Below are 17,866 nucleotides of genomic sequence, written 5' to 3'. Positions count from 1 at the left end.
GTCTTGTCTAAGAAGATCGAATGAGCCTCTTCGAAGGCGGCTATAACACCATTCAACGACTGTACCTTGAACCACTTCAGTCTAATGCAACATCAGGTAGATGATTAATTCGTTTGGACGACTCCCCACTAGCCATTTTCCGCATTCATAGCCGACAGCAGTCTGTCAGGCATCATGTATTCGCTCATGGACACCATCCGATCCCTCACGCCAACCAAGACCAAGCTCACAGTCAGATGTTGCTTGAGTGAGGGTAGTCAGCCAGGTGATTTCAACGTGTTGTCATTCGACTTCGCCAACCCAACTTTCGAGAATCAGTCTGTGTCACCTCAAATCCGAAGCCACCTATGTTCGGGACCCATTCGGCTAGAGTATCAGAGCGGAAGCGATAAATATCGACCAATCTACGCTCTTCAGCCAGTCTCAAGATCAGATACTGACCTTGAGGTGTACTGCGACCAAGGATCCGCTGAAAGACTCGATGAAGCGGCATCGTACAAGTACAAAGATTGGTCACAGATGGTCGAAGTCCCATTATTCTTGGTGGGCTTGACACATACAGCGCCTGATACTGTTCAGCATACGCCATCGGTCCAATTGACGATGCCGGCGCACAGTCCTTTACAGGCTGTGTACGAGCCACGACCTACGAGGGGGGTCCAGGAAGGCTCAGCTATAGTCACTCTGTATTATGACGGATACGCCGACCCTAGGAAACGAAACGACCGGATTTTCGTCTGTACAGGTGTATCTGACGCCTCACATGCGGTGTCACCATTCGAAGTCCCATGTGATCAGACTGGTGTTTTGGCGACACTGCAAAGTGGTTTAGTTGGAAGAAGATTCAAAACGGCGATGGAATATGTAAATCGCGAGTTCACTCCGGACTCCGCGATGCTCGTGGGCGATCGTGCCGAGAATTTCACTGGTCACAAGACAGATAACGATGACGATGCCTTTAGAGATGGATACAACATCACTGTTCATACTCCGATGGACCGGCATTTCAATCTTGGCAAAGGCCAGAGCGCTACAGGTAAGATCACGTTGCGCGAAAGGGTCGGCGAGAAGACCAACTACAATTGTGCCTCTTTCAGGTGATGCACATATTTGTTGCACATACATAAGCTCCTTAGTCTGTCAGGTTCTCTATCAGTGATTCACCATCTGTCGATGGCAATACAGCCATAAGTTCGACTCGAATGTATGACCCGCATGCAGTATATTTCTCTTGTGGCACATAACAAATGATGTCAGTTATAGGGTCGGGGTCCCATGCTGAAATTTAGCATATTTCAGCGAGGTATGGCAACCCACACCTTTTTCATCGCGTCTTGTGTGCTCTCGTGAGTGGAAAAACACTCGGTGTCTGGACACTAGAGCTGACGAGTTTTTGTTGTATTTGGAGCATCATTGCTAGTGGGGTTGTAATATCTGAAACCCACAACATATGGGTGGCCGTTTGGTCGGAAATTGTTTTTATTTTTTTTCAAGCTGAGTCGCGCTTTTTTTCTGTTTTCAAGGAGTGAGTACTTACAAATTCCGGGTAATAAGCATTACAAACGCCGGTTTGCAATTACAAACCAATTTGTAGTTGTGCGGAAGCCCCTGAAGGTGTTCGGGAAGTACCCCTGACATTAGGCAGTATTCTGTAATAGGCCGGACTATACATACAAAGTGTTTGTAATGATTCCTAATAAACAACCGCCACCTTGTTGTCAGCTAGTCAAGTGACTTATGCATGCATGGATGGCATGGATAGAAAGGTGCATCTTTCAGCATTATATGCATGCATCTCTCAAGTCTTCAAAGGTGATGGATGACTTGTAGTAGCGATTTGCGCGTTAAATACAAAATGGGGTAATGCTCTTGTAATAGGCTGGCTGGGGCATTACCAGAAATTTGTAATTTACACCAGATAATTCATGTAAAATAAAAAAAAATCACGGCTCAGGCTCAAAAAAAAACAAAATAATTTCCGACCAATCGGCTTGCCATAACAACATCATACGAAACATATTAATGATCTTCTATTGCTGTCTTGTGGTGTGAGAGTTCAAACAGTCAACATGAAGCAACCAAAAGACCAAGGAGAGATTGACCATTGCGCAGGTCCCGAGCTGCCAAAGGAAGCGAAGCGAAAGGAACTGCTACTCTTGTCAAGCACTATCTAAGGCTCACCAGATGAAATTGTATAAAGTTTAAACAAAGCGGAACATCTGATCGCGGATCTTGTACTGTGATTCTCAACGAGCCAATTGCCAGGGAACCTCGACAGAACAGAACATCAATCTAAACGGACCTCATTCTGAAGGAAAAAAAAAAGGACCAGTCCCCCCCTGTGTACGGGATACGTAGCTGCAGCTGTGTCCGACATCTTTCTCTCGATATAAAAACCTAAAACCGACAGCGCAAGCGACCCGATCGTCCTGATGACAGCCCAACAGAATAGTAATGCAGGTGACTCGGATGGATCGAAGATAGGTTTGTATGGTGAGCCGCTTCGCTCGCTCGACTAGCCTGAGGCTTCTCACCACTGACACGGAGAACAACGAATGTACTGACGGTCTTCTGTTTATTGTCGTCCCGACAGTCGGAATAGGGGTTTCGACTGTGCTTGTCCTTTTAATTGGACTCTTTCTTTTGTACATCTACAAGCTCAAAGGCAGATCTTGTTGTCTAAGTAGGACAAAGAGAAAGGAGGTGACAGAGGCGTAAACTACATATACATAGGGATGGAACAATGTGATCAATCGTTGAGCCAGGATACGGAGGCTGAGAGCAGAACGGGCGTCGAGTAACGTCACTACGCTTCTCTGCGCATGTATAATCGTCATCTGCCTTAGTACTCGCGCCCTTTGGGCTCAAGCAAAGTCACGAGTAATCGATCGATTGATTACAGTATCATGTCCAAAGTAAGGTTCATTACAGAAAATACAATGCCCAGCCTAGACCAGCACCTCCTTTATTCTCGACGCAATACACATGAGTCTAATCTGGTTTGCAGTGTAACATAAATTGAGTCCAGCTGTAGCCTCGAGCGCCTTCTGTTCGTTGACGAAGGCATGATTAGAAATTTGAGAAGCAAGGCTTCGCGATGATCCAGAAAACACAGTATTACAGGTTTTCATGAAATTCGGATCATGGGGAAGTTTCATGGCCCTTGGCTATCAGCATGCCCTCACTCGTCCAGAACTAGGACAAATACTGCACATTGTTGAAACTTCAAAAATTTCCTCAACATCAAGACTTCTGTTCAAAGCAGTCCATCGTTTTGCAATTGCCTTCAGTCAATCTACAATTTGCTGCCATAGCCGAAGATGTCGACAGCATTGTACTATGGCCAAGACCAAGTTACTATCACCTTCAACCGACACAACTTGAGCTCAGCCTCATATGTTCCACAATTGGTGCATATCACCGATGTACAGCCCAATGGCAATACGATCAACCCGGACGATATTCGGACGGTGGAAATGATACTCACAACAGGACTTGGCAAGTCACTGATTCGGGGTACTCCAACTACGTTCTGCAGTATATGAGACCACAAGGTCTTCCAAATGTCAATCTTAGTGGACGATCTTACTCGATGAACCGGAGCTTGTATGATGGAATATCACAGGCGCCACATACCGGTCCTTGTTATGCGAGTGGCATCATTTATTGGGACACAGCGGATCAAGGGGTAGCTACAAATGCGTAGTGATCCACCCTCGATGCTATGTAGGCTACTCCTGATTCTCTGCTGAGATCACTGCTTGGTGGGGCTGGTCCTGTTAGCGAGCGCAATTCATGCCGGTCTTCCGTTTTACTTTTTATACGACCTAGTAGCAATCTGCGACTGAATGCTCTGTGGCGGTCAGACCATGCGAATTTGAAGCTTTCCTTTGCTTGCGCTGCCTATTCTAGCATACACAAAAGTCAGCGGCGAGCTAAAAAGTCAGATCGCACAACTTCATGATGTCATATCGGAATCACGTATAAACAGTGAGCTGCATGCAATTTATCTCCTGTGAGCTAGCTGCGTCGATTCCCGAAAGCGATTTCCTTTACACACTAGTCTGACGCTTTCAAAAGAAAGGATCCAGTGAGAATTCGGTTTTACCGGACACTGATACGCGTTTCGAAAGGTGCGTGTTGGGATTTGACCTCCTTTGCTATCCATGGCGTTGATCTGGATTTCACAATTCAAGTGAAAGATCAGTGAACCTTGTAAAATTCGCTGTAATGACAAAAAGATGACTAGTAACCGCTCATGCCAGCGGTGAGGATACTTGAAGACTTTCCGAACTAAACAAACCGGCTCCTCAAAAGACCATACCAAATCGTAAACATCGCCTCAGAAGCTTCACTACAGTAACCACAGCTTGATACGTAGGGACGCAAAGCCTTCAGACGGAAAGGATTAAAAAAGAAATACTCCACCCCCACCCCATTAAGAGTCGCTGGGGAAAGCTCGGAATCAATTGATCAACAGACATTGGAATTTCAAAAAGTTCCTAGCCGCCATTGCCTCCAAGCATCCTTCCAACACTAGAAATCTTCGAAGTCTCCATTGTAATTTCCGCAAGTATTTCGTATCAATACAAGCGCAAAAGAAGAGTAAAAGTCTAGCACAGTCATGCCGACAACGAGACACAGCTACGAAAACCAGGGCAGCGACGATTCCACCTCCATCATCAAAACTTCTGCTTCCGCCACCTCGACCACCAATGACAAAAGTGCTAGCTCCACTACTTCAAGTGACTACGCTGCAGTGTCTATTGTAGCTTCGAAGGGACAGAGTTACGTGAAATCTCTCAGTCCGACTGCTTTTGTCGGTAAGTCCATACCTCCATTGTCCAGAATCAAAGTATCAACCTCGGAATGCCTGTGATGGAGCTTTGACTGATCGTGTGCTGTATTATCCCATTGAATTCGATTTTTCCCATTTGCCCCCCGCTATGACATCACTGCCTTGTTCGAAATCACCCACCCCTTGGCGATTGATCACACAGTCTTGATGGTCGTAGCTATCATTGGAGCTATAGCGATCTTATTCTGGATCTACTGGTTCTGCATTACCAAGAATAGTCGAAAGCATCGTCAGGAGATCTCATTTTTCAATAGAAAGAAGGATGCCAAGACAGAAGAGAGTAAAGATAAGCAAGAGAGCGCCTAAATCTCGGAGGACGAGTCGCTGTGATGCAGAAATCCTCCTACGTACAATAAGTATTAAAGTCTACCGGGTGAAGGTTGGCTTTCAGTCGGTATGTATGGACCGTTCTCCTATGCGGTCACGCGTCATGAACATATAAAAAATGTACATGCATGATATAAAGCTCGACGACATGGATTCAGATACACAAGTTGATGATCGCCGCAAATCTTTGACTGGTCAATACAAACCGTACTCGTTACGACATTCCCTGGCTTTGCTTCTTCGACGAAGTGGAATAGCGCTACTGAATTAAACGGACGCCTCCTTTTGCTGCCTGAGCATCACTCTATTTGCAAAGATTAGCTGAGCGGTCATTTATCGACTTCAGCCACTTGACCCACTTGTATTGTCGCCGAAGCTAATCAAGGAACTTAAGCGTCAGCTATCACCTGTCCACTTGAGCACAATATACGCAAGTTGGATGATGCTTACCTGAGTGAGAGGAATCATGCCCTTAGGCAAACATTCACCTATCTCGATACTAATACCGCACCACCACAGTGCATCCTGCTGCCTAGACGAGCTGTGTTATCGGTCAGCTTCATATAAGTCTGCCTGCAGGAATTTGATGACGCCGCCCTACTGGTACTGTTGTAAGCCCTGGTTCCAGGAAGTCGAAGAGAGCCATTGTATCTCGTCATGCGGATATCCCTAGCCAATCATAAGCTTACTTCACTGCTCCCAGAAAATGAACTTACACTAGCACCAGCGGACGTTCTAATGATCTCCAACGCCCTGGACACATACCATTGCGATCGCCGTACATCCTGATGCGCTCCATCGGCATGCAAGAGTAAGACTGTGATACCTCTGACCCATCTCGCGAATCGTGCGACTTCTTCAGCGATCGCGACGTCACAAGAGACGATTATCGCTTCCAGAATCTGTGACGACACTGTATCGGAAGCAGACCAGTCAGTCGAGAGCTAAGCAACATTCCGAGTGATTTACCGGAAGTAGGACAATTAGGATAGTCTAGCTGTGCACGAGGTTTACAGCGATCAGCTCTGCAGCCTTTGGTATCACAGACGGAAAACATACCACAAGGTTAGCCATTAGCTCGAGCTTCCTGCTTATTGTCGCCACATGTTTGGGATCACACGCCGCCTGTCGAATAGAGCTCGTATCAGCCATCCGGAGACATCTCAATCTTTGTACATACCGAGGCAATATTGGCCACCTGCTCCCAATCTGACATATCGCATGCGATTTCCATCTGGTAGACTGTTACTAGATCGTTGAGCTGATCCGTCTTGTGACTTGATGATAATGACGGAAGTCCACCTTGGACTGATGGTAGATACTGAAGGAGTTGACCTTGTAGCATAGTCTATACGTCAAACCAGAACCGTTACTTTGAGCGCGCAAGGATGAGAGGTCGAATTGACCACTCACCTTCTCATCGCCATCCGGAAGACCACGATAATGAAGGACTGTAACGTATATCACAGTAAGTGAGTATCGTTGGAAGATGAGTTAGTCAGATCAATACCTACGTTTGCCAGAAAGGCAGGCAAACATCGCGCAGATGCGAGTATCCTCCATTTTAGAATCGATCGTGTCTCCTTGCAGTTGTCCATAAAAGAAGATCAACTGAGGTCATGATCAGCAGACTGTCAGTGACTCTGGCCTTGTTGGGGCACAGACGTACCTGAGCGGCGATACTGAATAGGTCTGCAAGGATTGAAGGTGCAACACTGTCGGAACCTTCAATTGCGAAATTGTAGACTTTGTCCCCGTGTCAGCACCTGATAGTGATGTTCATGGTGAGTAATGAGAACAGACCTGTTTTATACAACCAGGCGATTGCTGCCTTCTGCGCAGCATACTTCGCCACATCCTCAGTAAGGAGTCTAATGGCTATATTGTGGATTAGGGTTCGCACGGAAAATCAGACAGTCCAAATGAGAGGTTTACCAGATTCTGCATATCCCAAAATCTCGTTGGCAATGAGGCTCCTGGGCAGATCGCAGATATCCTGTCAGTGCGGATCTTGACGGAATGAAATTCATGTTTACCCTTCCTTGGCAATATCCTGCTTCAACGAGATTTGGATCAGACATCTAAATGGGCGAACAATAACAGATGTATCAGCATATCGCCTAGATGCGAACCACAGATGAGGACTGAGGTCTAACCTGATGACGGTCATGCTTTGAATTTTCAGCTCATCCCTCAGACGGGGCATGTTCAGCGAAGCAAGCAAGGCACGGAGACCCGCCAATCTTATTGGGGATTCCTCTTCCTTTTCCGTCATCGACCTGACATTTTCAACTTCTGAGTGACAAATTGCTTTTTGCTGATGATGAGACCCACGCGAGGGATGCAATTTGTCCGGACTCGAGATCAGGGCACTCCACCATCTTGCTTATAGCTTGTTGTGCCATCTCTTCATCGCCTGATGACGAGATTCTCAGTCTTCATCAACGGCTGAGTCTGAGATCTCACGTGATCACAGTACTTCGTGGCGATGAGGAAAGTCAGATATTGAGTTGCAGCTTCGCCTGAAGAGCACTCTTTGATGATACCGCGGGCAAAGAGCCAACTGTCTGATTTGATGAAACACAATGCTCCCTTTCTAAAGCTCAAAAGTCAATCTCACAAGAAACTGCCTGGAAAGAAATTGACTCACCGGCGACATAGGGAAGTCCGCTCGGAGCCTGCTGAAGCCAATGCCGGATGACCGGCGAGCAAGTCTAGATCACATGATACTGAGCACGTCTGACGTTGACATTAACCTCAGTGACTCACACCATTGTGCAGCTTCTTCATTCTTGTCCCCGTTCTTGTACAGCCCGTCTGCAAGACGCATGAGCACCTGACCGAGTTATTATCAGCGGTGTGTCTTGAGAAAACGGACGCCCACCATCTGTATGGCTGTAGCCCGCGTGGCATCGATATCTTTTTGTGCACCGCTCTTGTCGATCGCTGCCCGGATTTCGCACAATGAGCGTTGACCCCAATGGGTCCATTGCTCAATGACCTATTCGTATGCTCACCTTCTAGCATTGCTACTACCACACTATGAACATCGTTGGGAGATGTTGAGAACTGTTGATGTGCTGTGAGTATGCCTTCGTAAACGACCGTGCCAATATATCGACGACCATCGTCCGCAATAAAAGCTCTCTTCAGTAAAGATTGCAGTACGCTGAGCTGGATTGCAGGACTGTGAAGAGACACAATCAGCTCAACATTGCGCATATTGTGACCGAATGATCTCACTGCTTACAAATTGGAGGATAAAGCCTGGACCTGAGCGATCACACTGATCCCAAGGTAAATCATTCAGTGCTATTCAGGGACATACCACCCACCTGTACACGTTGTCGTCTTTCCATATCATGACATTGATGAGGCGATCGAATGCTACCAGCGGCGCATCAGTATGCCAGGAATGCCTGCTATGTCGTGTGGCGATGCGGAAGGACGTCCAACGCACATTGACCAACAGAATCTTGATCCTGCTTCTTATCCCGGGACCATAGGTGCACGAGCAGGAGATAATTTTCGAAGGAAAGGGCCTGGTCCTAGCGGAGTTCACTATCAGATTTTGATACATCGAGCCCAAAAGTGGATCACCTCTGTGCCAATCAGCTTGATGAGCTTGTTCAAGGTGCTTTTAGCCTTTTCAATGGACTGCGGGTCGTCAGAAGCGTTGTTGATGTGTTCTCGCGCTGAAACGTTCAACGTCAGCTGTACTGCCTGCCCCGACTAGAGAAGAGAAGGAAGCTCTCCGGAAAATCACCTATATTCTGCAATATTACCACCTGTGATATCCACCAGTCGATTAGCGGAGAGATTTATGGGCTGCGAAGTAGACAGACAGACCTGTACTCTATCCACATCTGGAAGATCAAACCTCAATGCTTTCGTCGTCTTTACATCACCTATATTCTGCAACGCTGCCCCCTGTGAGGTCCACAAGTTGATCAGCGGAGAAATTACTTGCGGCGAAGTCGAAAGACAGACCTGTACTCTACGCAAAACTGGAAAATCAGATCTCAAATCTCTCATCTTCTTGTTGAGTGACAAGGCTTCTTGGAGCCATTCAATGGGTGCCGTCGTGAAGGACACGACAGCTTTATCTTCCGATCGGGCTCGGGTAATTTGCCGAGCAATTGACCAGTACTTGCTGAGTATGGCTTGATACTGTTGCTTGGTCAGTGGCAGCAGCGTGATAGTGTGAATGAAATTCACTTGGTAGATATCCGAGGCGTCATCTAGACTGGCGATTAGCTTACTAATCGATCGACTGGCTATCTGGGTCGACTACCAACCTGCCGCTCTCATCATTAGGCTCAGAGCGAGATTGTCATTTCTCCGCGCTATCTCCTAGAGGGTCCCTGGATTAGCTGAAGTATCGAGATTAGTAATTTGAAGCTGATCACAGCTAACCAGATCGACTCTGGCTAATTGAAACTTTATGAGGACGTCATTCTTCTCCTTCACTGATGCACCTTCTGACACAGTGAGGGATTGCTGAAGCTACAAGACCAACGTCAGCCTGATGGAACAATCTGCAGTTGAGATCGCTTACCTCGGCCCCAGCTCGAGTAAGCTCTTCAGCAGTGGTCAATTCTCCTGTCACTGTACAAGCAAGAGTCAGCGAATTGTGGCAAAAATACCTGAGAATGACAGACGTACTGGCCAGGGAGGTGATCGCGCATGACACCGATTGAAGAAGTCGCATGACCACTACGGGCACAAGCAGTGCACGTAAGCTCATACTTCGGATGAACGGTGGCGGGACACCTCACACGTCGGTCTGGGCTTCGCTTCCGATGAAGCTTCGAGTAAGCGGAACGACGTGTGATAGACTATACATCATGTCAAATCAGCTCAAGCCAGTATCACTGCCCGAGTAAGTCGGAACAGGCCACCGCACGAGAAGCTATCAATTGCGTTTCGTTTCCTACTCCTGAGTGCGGTTCGATATTCGCTTTCAATTGAGTGGCGATATTCCACATTTTGACACCTGCTCGAGATTGTGGGCAAAATGATGAGCTGACGTCAGCTCGAGTATTGCTTTTCCACAGGTCATGTCTCGATCGACACTTGTCGTTTGGTATTCCGTTAGTCAGGCTATTGATTCGACGTACCAATCTCATCCATATTCTGTTTCATAGCCGTTTCATTCTCTTTATCTTCCTTCTTCTTCTTATTTTTCACCTTGTACTCCCTGACCTTGCTTCGGACATCTTTAAGCAGGGTTAGCAGCGGGGTATGATCGGATTGAGCGATCTCTGACGATTGGCATAGTTGGTCTAAGGCTGGACTGAGGCTCAATAATGCTTCTAAAACCCATAATGTACAGTTCACATTTGTCAGCTCATGGTATCCCATCTGTCAGAATAGCTGGAAATGCACACATACCATGAAGATTCTTCCTATGGTCAGTCATCTTGTCCAATTATCCGGACCGTCGGAGAGTGTTCCATATGTGTACAACCGCACACAGTATTGCTGAGGAAGGGGGAAGCGTTCTGCTGGTTTGACAGTGGATGAGAGGAAGATAGTAGGGAAAGGAAGAAAGACGTCCAGAACAATGACCTATGTTCCATTGCAGTCACGGTCAATTCAGACAATCCGGCGATCAAATGGTGATGTTTGTAACCATCAAAAAGCTGACGTGTACACGACCGGATTAGAAAGGTCTTCCAAAATCAATGCGGATCATTCTCGATCCATCAGTCCGTGCGTCCATCAATCATTAGCATGAGTATCAGTACCAAAGGAGCACGTGCCGCCAAGATGAAGGATGATGCATCTTCCCGACGCTGATATAACACACAATTCGTAGAGTACACTTCCAAGTCGACTAATCAGCATGCATAGCTTCCCACAGTTGCTTGACTTCAGGCGTGTCCTCTTGCAATCCTGTGGCACTCTCAACAGCCAACGCTTCGTTGATATGCGATAAAGTGGTTGATCCGCAAAGAGGGGTGATATTCCATCTGAAGTCGGTATCAGAGAGATCACATTGTTCATCAGCAAAGAAGTACATTCCCTGAGTAATGTCATGGGATCATGGCGAACTCACAATTGACACAATTTGTAAGTTGTTTGTTCAGGAGTCAACCCGTATTTCGAAGCCAGATTGATCAAGCGAGGGTGTTGTAACAGTATTGGGGAGCCAGTCAACGTCCAGAACGATCTGAAGACAGTCATAAGAGATCAGTATGTTTTGCTTTGCTCCTCATCTGTTTGGTGTTTCCCCTTCCTGATTCCAGCGCTATTGACCGATCAACCGTGATACTTACTGATACCTGATATTGTTCTTCTGGCAGATCTCCCAGACTGTCGATAACCATCACTCAGCTTCCAAACTTCAAGAAAACCTTTGATTGAGAATCATGAGATAGTCATGACCTTCCACTCACCCGCCCAATCCCATCCATTGCCTTCATACCACCTATTCTGAACCACGCCCACCTTCACCCTACCCCTTTCAATCAACCACGACAACAAATTCGGGTCATATATATTGGATACTCCCAAATGACGGACTTTGCCTGCGTCCACAAAGGACTCCAGAGTCTGATACGCTGAGAGGGTTTGCTAGATTATAAAGACAGGTTCAAATTTCAGCCTGTAACTCTAAACTACCTTGTCTTGCTCTGCTTTTCTTTCACTTCACTTCTTTTCTTTCCCAGTTGTTCACCCAATGTTACATGTTACGAGAAGGTGAATCTGTATATGTCACTCACCTCTTTCGTCTTTAAAGGAGAATGAAGCACTACCGAATCGATATACTCCAAGCCCAAGTTCTTCAGCGAAGTCTGGAAACTCTGCTTGACTTGTTCAGGAATCGATAATTTCGGATCATAAGGTAATGGCTGGGTTTGATCTTGTCCATCGATCGAGGTGAACCTTTCACATGATCGACACTCATCTCAGCTGAAGTTTACACCTGATGATAAATACTCAATCGCGAGATCTCCATGAGTCGCTTAGCTCACTTAGTTTGTATGAAGAGATCTTCTCGCGCAACTACTCCTTCAGCGAATAGAGTCTTCAAAGCTTGTCCAACGAGATCTTCCCTACATATCGCTCATAGCCTTAGCCCCCAATAACAACAACGCATCCTCGCACACACTTGAGAGTCGTCAATCTATAGCTCACCTATAGTGCTGCAAAATGTACCGAGCTTGTCAGCCTGCATCCCAACCGCAAAAGACTAGTACCCCATCGCCCATCTCGTCATCGATGCAAGAAGGTTATTGAATGAGAAAGAGGCTCACTTTGGGCTGACAAGCCGTATCTATCCCCCTAAATCCAGCTTTCACAGCTTGCACCACCAGATCGGTCGTCCTTTCTTTCTTCCTGTACATTGTACATGAAAAACATCATTGTGATAGTATCAGTATCAGTCTCAACCTTTACATTGACAGCACAAGACGAAACGCAGAGTCCTGTACAATCCAATCACTGCTCACTGCGAAGATCGCAAAATCACTCACCACGCCGTACCGTACATGATCTTAGGCATGGTCATTCCCGTCATCTTGGCAAGCGATCGACCTATCATCCAGTGAGTCCCTCGATTTAGTTGATCTGGCTGATACGTGCGGTATCAATTCACATTAAGACCAAGAAGGGGTTCTTTATCATGCATTTATCCTCAGCGTAGAGTGGAGTATCGTCTGGACATGTACGGTGGAGGTTGGAAATCATGACGCAATCACATTATAGGATCTTGCGTACGAGCGAGCAACTTGCACCGCCAGAAGGACCAATGGGATGTACATGTACTGTCGGATCTCATTCTGATAGGACCTGTCAATCGAGTTTGACATGGCATAGCGCGACATGATGAACAAGAAAATGACATGATGTGTGTAAGTAAATACGACAGATAGTATAAAGGCTGATCAACATGCCATGACATATTGTATTACTTCTAACTCATTTCCGATCTCCGCCCTACATCTCCCTCTCTTCGAGATTGGACAGACAAACCAACAAAAAATTCACAATCCGGACCATCATCTCCCCTCCATCTGCCTTCGCCTCTGTCTATCCTGCTTGGCACTCATCTCATGATGTTCTCCCATGTTATCGAGTCTGCAACAGTCAAAGAAGTATCTCATCAGTCAATCAGCGTGTCTGTGACCATCATAGCCATCGTTGGGCTGGTCGGTTCTTCAGCCACGAGGGGTGTATTACTCACTGGGCAGGCATCTCCATAGGCGGTTGTTCCAGAACGAAATAATCAGCTTTCATAGCTTGTACAGCCGAGAGTCTTTGTGAAGGGTCGAAACGTAGTAAACCTTGTACCAATTCAAGCGCAGCTGGTGAGAGCCACCTAATACCACAATCACATTAGTTAGCGTCAACCATCAGATGATAGTACATGTCATGATCACGAGCGAGACGAGGAGGTGACGAGGAGACAAGGAAAAAGTAGGGGAGTTGCCGTCGAGGACATCGAAGGAAGTCAAGAAAGGTAATGGTGAGCCATACTCACTTCTCGAAGGATGCAATGAACTTCGATTCGATAGTTTCTTTCGGCTTAACTAATTCGTACCACGGTAAATCCTTTACACCTGGCCATTCGGATTCTTTCGGGGTTCCCATGATATTGTATATCACTTCCAGTTGGTTAATCTCGTCTGTTCCTTGGAATATCGGTTTGGTCAAGAATATTTCCAATATGATGCAGCTACATTATTTCAACAAGCAGTTCAACACAAATTAGCGCAAACTCGTTCAACCCTGCCGACCTTCGAATTCTGAACGGCAACTCTGAATCTTCTTAATCCACTCAAGAAGAAGGAGGGGAGCAATTGGGTTGTGCGGTGCAACCGGACTCACCCAGCAGACCACATATCAACCTCGCTCTTATATCTAGTCTCCCCCATCAACAGCTCCGGCGACCTGTACCAGAGCGTGATCACCCGATTCGTATAATCGTCTTTCCGGTGATTCGCTTTGGCCGAATATAATCTGGCTAATCCGAAATCCGCCAATTTCAACTCCCCTTTCGAGTTGAGTAAAATATTCGATCCTTTCAAATCTCGATGTAAGATGTTCTTCCTATGCAAGTATGATAGACCATCTAACATCTGATACGATAGTGACTTGATATTACCCGGCGAGAATTTCAAAGTTGGATGAGACAAGAGGCCGGTGAGATCGTGTTCCATATATTCGAATACCATATGGACGTTTCCTGCGTTGCAAGTGACAGGTGGGGGTGATCAACGGTTATAGTCAAATCAGCTATCATGTCAGTCTCAAACGACTCCTTCTTCCAAATTGCTCCGATACTCCACGCGCACACACGCTTCCTTCGCCTTGTATGGTATGTACTTGACTGATGACGGATGGAGACAACAACTCACCTTTCGAAACCATGATCTCCAACAACCTAACCACATTCACATGTTTGAGATCCTGAAGGAGCTTGATCTCTCGCATGGCAGTGACCGGAAACCCATCTTTTTCACCTTCCAACCTGATTTTCTTCAAGGCGACTAAATTACCTGTATCCGTGTTCAGGGCTTTATAGACTTTACCATACGTTCCTTCCCCAACGTGCGAGAGCAACGTATACATCTCACCGGACGTCGTCGGCTGGAACGTCGAGGTTGAGGTGGGAGCGGCAGTGGAAGCGGTAGTACTACCGGTAGCGGTGATGGACTCAGCAGGAGGTTGATCAGGCTGAGAAGCAGGTGTAGGTATCTGTTGAACGTGTGAATGGTTAATCTGCGTCTGCGTCTGCGGTTGAGATTGAGGTTGAGTTTGGGATTGTGCGAGTTGAGTTTGAATCAACTTCAATTGGTCGGACGTAGGAAGTTGAACACTCTGCGCTGACTGCATCGATCCAGGTAATCCTGAAGCTTCAGGAGGAAATCGAGATTGATGAGAGGAAGATCCATTCTGCGCTGTCGGATAGGGCGTAGCGTGACCGTGTACATCAAAGGGGATCCGACCGACGGCAGGTGGCCCGTGCGTTTGAGCCTGATGCTCGTTGGAAGTCGTACTTTTCTGTGGTGTCCATCTACTTTGGATGACAGGGATATCGTTCACACCACCAGGGCCATTACTAGGGATATTATTGCTGTTGCTATTGCTGTTGCTAAATCGTCTGTCTCGGTCTCTGAAATGGCGTATCTCAGAATCGAATCTTCCTCCATTGCCGTTCCCAATCCCAGGTCCAGAATGCATTTCATCGTTCCTTCCAAACCTGCCATTACCATTCCGGTCCCTATCGCGCTCGAAATTCCTCTCTATATGGCGGTCATACCTGAAGTTGCGATCTCTATCTTCCAGATCTTGTCTTTCCCTGCTTTCGAACCGATCCTCGTCTCTTCTAGGGCGATTATCGATATCTCGTGAATCCGCATGAGTAGGTGCAACTCCCTGCTTACGTCGCAGCAGTATTTCTACTTGGCCTAATTCGAAGGCTGAGGGTTCCCTTCCGAAGTAGTGCACCAAGAAATTTTCGATCGGAGGTTGCATATTCTGATCGTACCAAGAAGTAAAAGCAGCTTGAATGTAAGGCGCAACGGTCTGAGGTTGTTGTGCGCTTGTGTCAGTGGATGATCGACGATCTAGAGATACGGTTGATTTGGTCGGCGAGTACTGATGGGCTTGAGATGGAGGCTGGGAGCCATTTTGGGGTGGCGATCCAGGCCCTTCAAATAGGTTCTGAATTGTTTTAGAGGGCGATATAGATTTCCAGCCTTTCTTCGGACTTGCATTGAATGAGATCTTGATGGATCCCGTTGCTAAGGCCTCAGGTTGAGCCTGAATTGGCGGGACAAGGCTATCCGTGCTAATTGTTCCAGCAGGCTGGGGCGGATATGCTCCGGAATCGTTTCGTTGTGAGTAAGGGTCGAAGGGGTTGGCGTCAAGAGCGGGGGAAGGCTGTGACATGGAAGAGACGGATGGGGCGGGTGGTGAGGCGTAAGGTAATGCTTCGTTATTTGGCGGCGGAAGTTTGGCTGCATATGACGATTGGGGAGGAGCATGCTGATAGTCACGCTGAGGGTGGATTGATCGATCTTCGTATCGGTTTCGTTCTTTATGAGGAGGATCCTGGAAGCCAGGAGGTCGGGATCCATCGTAAGGTCGCTGAGAACCGTCCTCCCTTTCAAAATTCCGTTGAGGGGGCTGATCGCTCCTTCTCCCCCATGGTCTGGTGTTGCCACCCGTAATGAATGTTTCTCCCTGAGGAGCTAGAGGCGCTCTTCTACCGGAAGGCGGAGAGGCGGGTCTGACCCTAGGTGGAGGGGGTGGACTTCGTTCGCGGTCATCACGCTGCACGCGACTCGCAGATGCAGGTGCAGCTGTAGAGGAAGATGAGGGTTCGGGAGATCGATGGTCCGGTCTAGCCCATCGATTGACGGGCGAAGGCGAAGGTGAGTCTCGGTCTCGATGAGAATCAGGTGATAGGTCTCGCTGGCGTTTCGGATCATTTTGTCGTGGTGAAGAAGGAGCGCGTTTGCGTTCGTTCGCTTGAGGCGAGGTCGGACGAGAACGGCCTGAATCCCTGCCTCCGACTCCATAATCAGGACTGTCCCTAGCTCCTCTGGCTGTTCGTTCTCCATAATCGGGACTATCTCTTCTAGCTGTCCGATCTCTTCGGGGCTGGTCCCCGTAATCCGGACTCGCTCTCCTGCCTCGATCGCTCGAAGCAGGCCCATAATCAGGACTATCCCTTTGGGCATTTCTCCTAGGTCCATTTCCTCTTTCATTCCGATCAAAATTATTGCGATTCCTAGATGCGCCAGTCCAAAATCCCTCTTTCTTGGCATTCTCCAAATTGACATCACTTCTATCGTTCTGAGTAGAGCCTCGGTCTTTTTTATGCACTTTAGCTTTCCAGGCTGCCCAAGATCTATCACCATTAATACCCTGGTCGTCATTATTGTCACTATTGCCTAGCCGTCTATGGTTCCGATCGTCATCCTTTCCCCTGTCCCTATCCCTATCCCTGACATCTCGATTGTTTCTATTACGATCGAAATCTCTCCGCCTATCCCAGCCTCTATCATCCCTGTCGTCTGGCCGAGACGTACTTTGCACCTTCTGATTCCAAGCTGCCCAAGACCTTTCTTGACCCTGTCCTTGCGATTGTTCATGGGCAATCCCACCATTCCGTCCGGTGACAAAGTTCCTTCTCTTGCCTCTATCGAAATCCCTATCCCGTCTCCTATCGAAATCCCGCCTGGAATCCCCATCATCCATACCCACTTCCTCACCCCTCCCCCGATCTCTATCTCTATCTCTATCTCGGTCGTACCCTCTCGAGCTAGCTGGGGATCCATCTCTTCTACTCCGTATCGAAGGAGACCGGGATCCGTCTCTGCCGTTACCGGTACTTGGGGGATTATGCGAATGCGAGTGCAAGTGCGATTCCGATGGTCCAGCTGTGGGGTCTGTCCAAGCGTTGGTGGGCGTAGCGGAGTTTGAGCTTGTATTTGTTACTGCTGAGGAGGGGCCAGCAGAGGCCGAGGTGGAAGGTTGGCCGGGTCGCCATGATTCCCGCTTTACGGGCATGTGGTTTTGCCTCTGTGTTTGCGTTGAGCTCGAGGAGGACGCTGAAAGGGGTTCGTATGAGGGCATAGGTGGTGATAGTGCACGAGATATTGAGTATCTGTCTGACATTTTAGGACTCGGTGTTCTGCGTGGGTACAATGTGATTATATCTGA

The 17,866-nt window shown here is 47.5% G+C and overlaps 5 protein-coding genes across 5 annotated transcripts; 2 read left to right on the top strand and 3 right to left on the bottom strand.

Moving 5' to 3' along the window:
- Window positions 1–174: 174 nt before the first annotated feature.
- I303_107039 (uncharacterized protein) lies at window positions 175–1,101 on the top strand (the record flags this gene model as incomplete). The annotated part of the gene is made up of 1 exon (XM_018409722.1): window positions 175–1,101. One exon carries the CDS (start codon window positions 175–177, stop codon window positions 1,099–1,101), a length of 927 nt encoding a protein of 308 aa, XP_018260725.1.
- A 3,523-nt stretch (window positions 1,102–4,624) lies between these two features.
- On the top strand, window positions 4,625–5,164 carry I303_107038 (uncharacterized protein; the record flags this gene model as incomplete). The annotated part of the gene is made up of 2 exons (XM_018409721.1): window positions 4,625–4,823; window positions 5,001–5,164. The coding sequence occupies 2 exons, from the start codon at window positions 4,625–4,627 to the stop codon at window positions 5,162–5,164; spliced, it is 363 nt and encodes a 120-aa protein (XP_018260724.1).
- A 288-nt stretch (window positions 5,165–5,452) lies between these two features.
- I303_107037 (uncharacterized protein) lies at window positions 5,453–10,549 on the bottom strand (the record flags this gene model as incomplete). Its single annotated transcript, XM_065969495.1, has 35 exons — window positions 5,453–5,489; window positions 5,545–5,561; window positions 5,636–5,726; window positions 5,787–5,854; window positions 5,902–6,098; window positions 6,155–6,182; window positions 6,245–6,310; window positions 6,366–6,533; window positions 6,599–6,636; window positions 6,700–6,796; window positions 6,855–6,931; window positions 6,989–7,063; window positions 7,121–7,161; window positions 7,222–7,266; window positions 7,342–7,464; window positions 7,520–7,601; window positions 7,660–7,781; window positions 7,836–7,899; window positions 7,955–8,021; window positions 8,070–8,131; window positions 8,203–8,372; window positions 8,436–8,471; window positions 8,521–8,572; window positions 8,646–8,733; window positions 8,786–8,880; window positions 8,952–8,973; window positions 9,035–9,115; window positions 9,176–9,426; window positions 9,484–9,538; window positions 9,602–9,691; window positions 9,744–9,793; window positions 9,851–9,901; window positions 9,964–10,023; window positions 10,092–10,181; window positions 10,306–10,549. The coding sequence occupies 35 exons, from the start codon at window positions 10,547–10,549 to the stop codon at window positions 5,453–5,455; spliced, it is 3,000 nt and encodes a 999-aa protein (XP_065825567.1).
- Window positions 10,550–11,024: 475 nt separating this feature from the next.
- Window positions 11,025–12,710, bottom strand: I303_107036 (uncharacterized protein; the record flags this gene model as incomplete). Its single annotated transcript, XM_018409719.1, has 9 exons — window positions 11,025–11,160; window positions 11,247–11,360; window positions 11,467–11,503; window positions 11,587–11,764; window positions 11,914–12,076; window positions 12,166–12,246; window positions 12,329–12,336; window positions 12,448–12,529; window positions 12,667–12,710. 9 exons carry the CDS (start codon window positions 12,708–12,710, stop codon window positions 11,025–11,027), a joined length of 843 nt encoding a protein of 280 aa, XP_018260722.1.
- A 481-nt stretch (window positions 12,711–13,191) lies between these two features.
- I303_107035 (uncharacterized protein) lies at window positions 13,192–17,821 on the bottom strand (the record flags this gene model as incomplete). Its single annotated transcript, XM_018409718.2, has 5 exons — window positions 13,192–13,270; window positions 13,377–13,511; window positions 13,674–13,868; window positions 14,021–14,378; window positions 14,551–17,821. 5 exons carry the CDS (start codon window positions 17,819–17,821, stop codon window positions 13,192–13,194), a joined length of 4,038 nt encoding a protein of 1,345 aa, XP_018260721.2.
- Between the last annotated feature and the right edge of the window lie 45 nt (window positions 17,822–17,866).

Source organism: Kwoniella dejecticola, chromosome 9 (genome assembly GCF_000512565.2).
Source record: "Kwoniella dejecticola CBS 10117 chromosome 9, complete sequence".
In the NCBI taxonomy this organism is placed as follows: Eukaryota; Fungi; Basidiomycota; class Tremellomycetes; order Tremellales; family Cryptococcaceae; genus Kwoniella; species Kwoniella dejecticola.
Note: the sequence above shows the minus strand (reverse complement) of the source record. Positions and strands in the feature narration are given on the sequence as shown.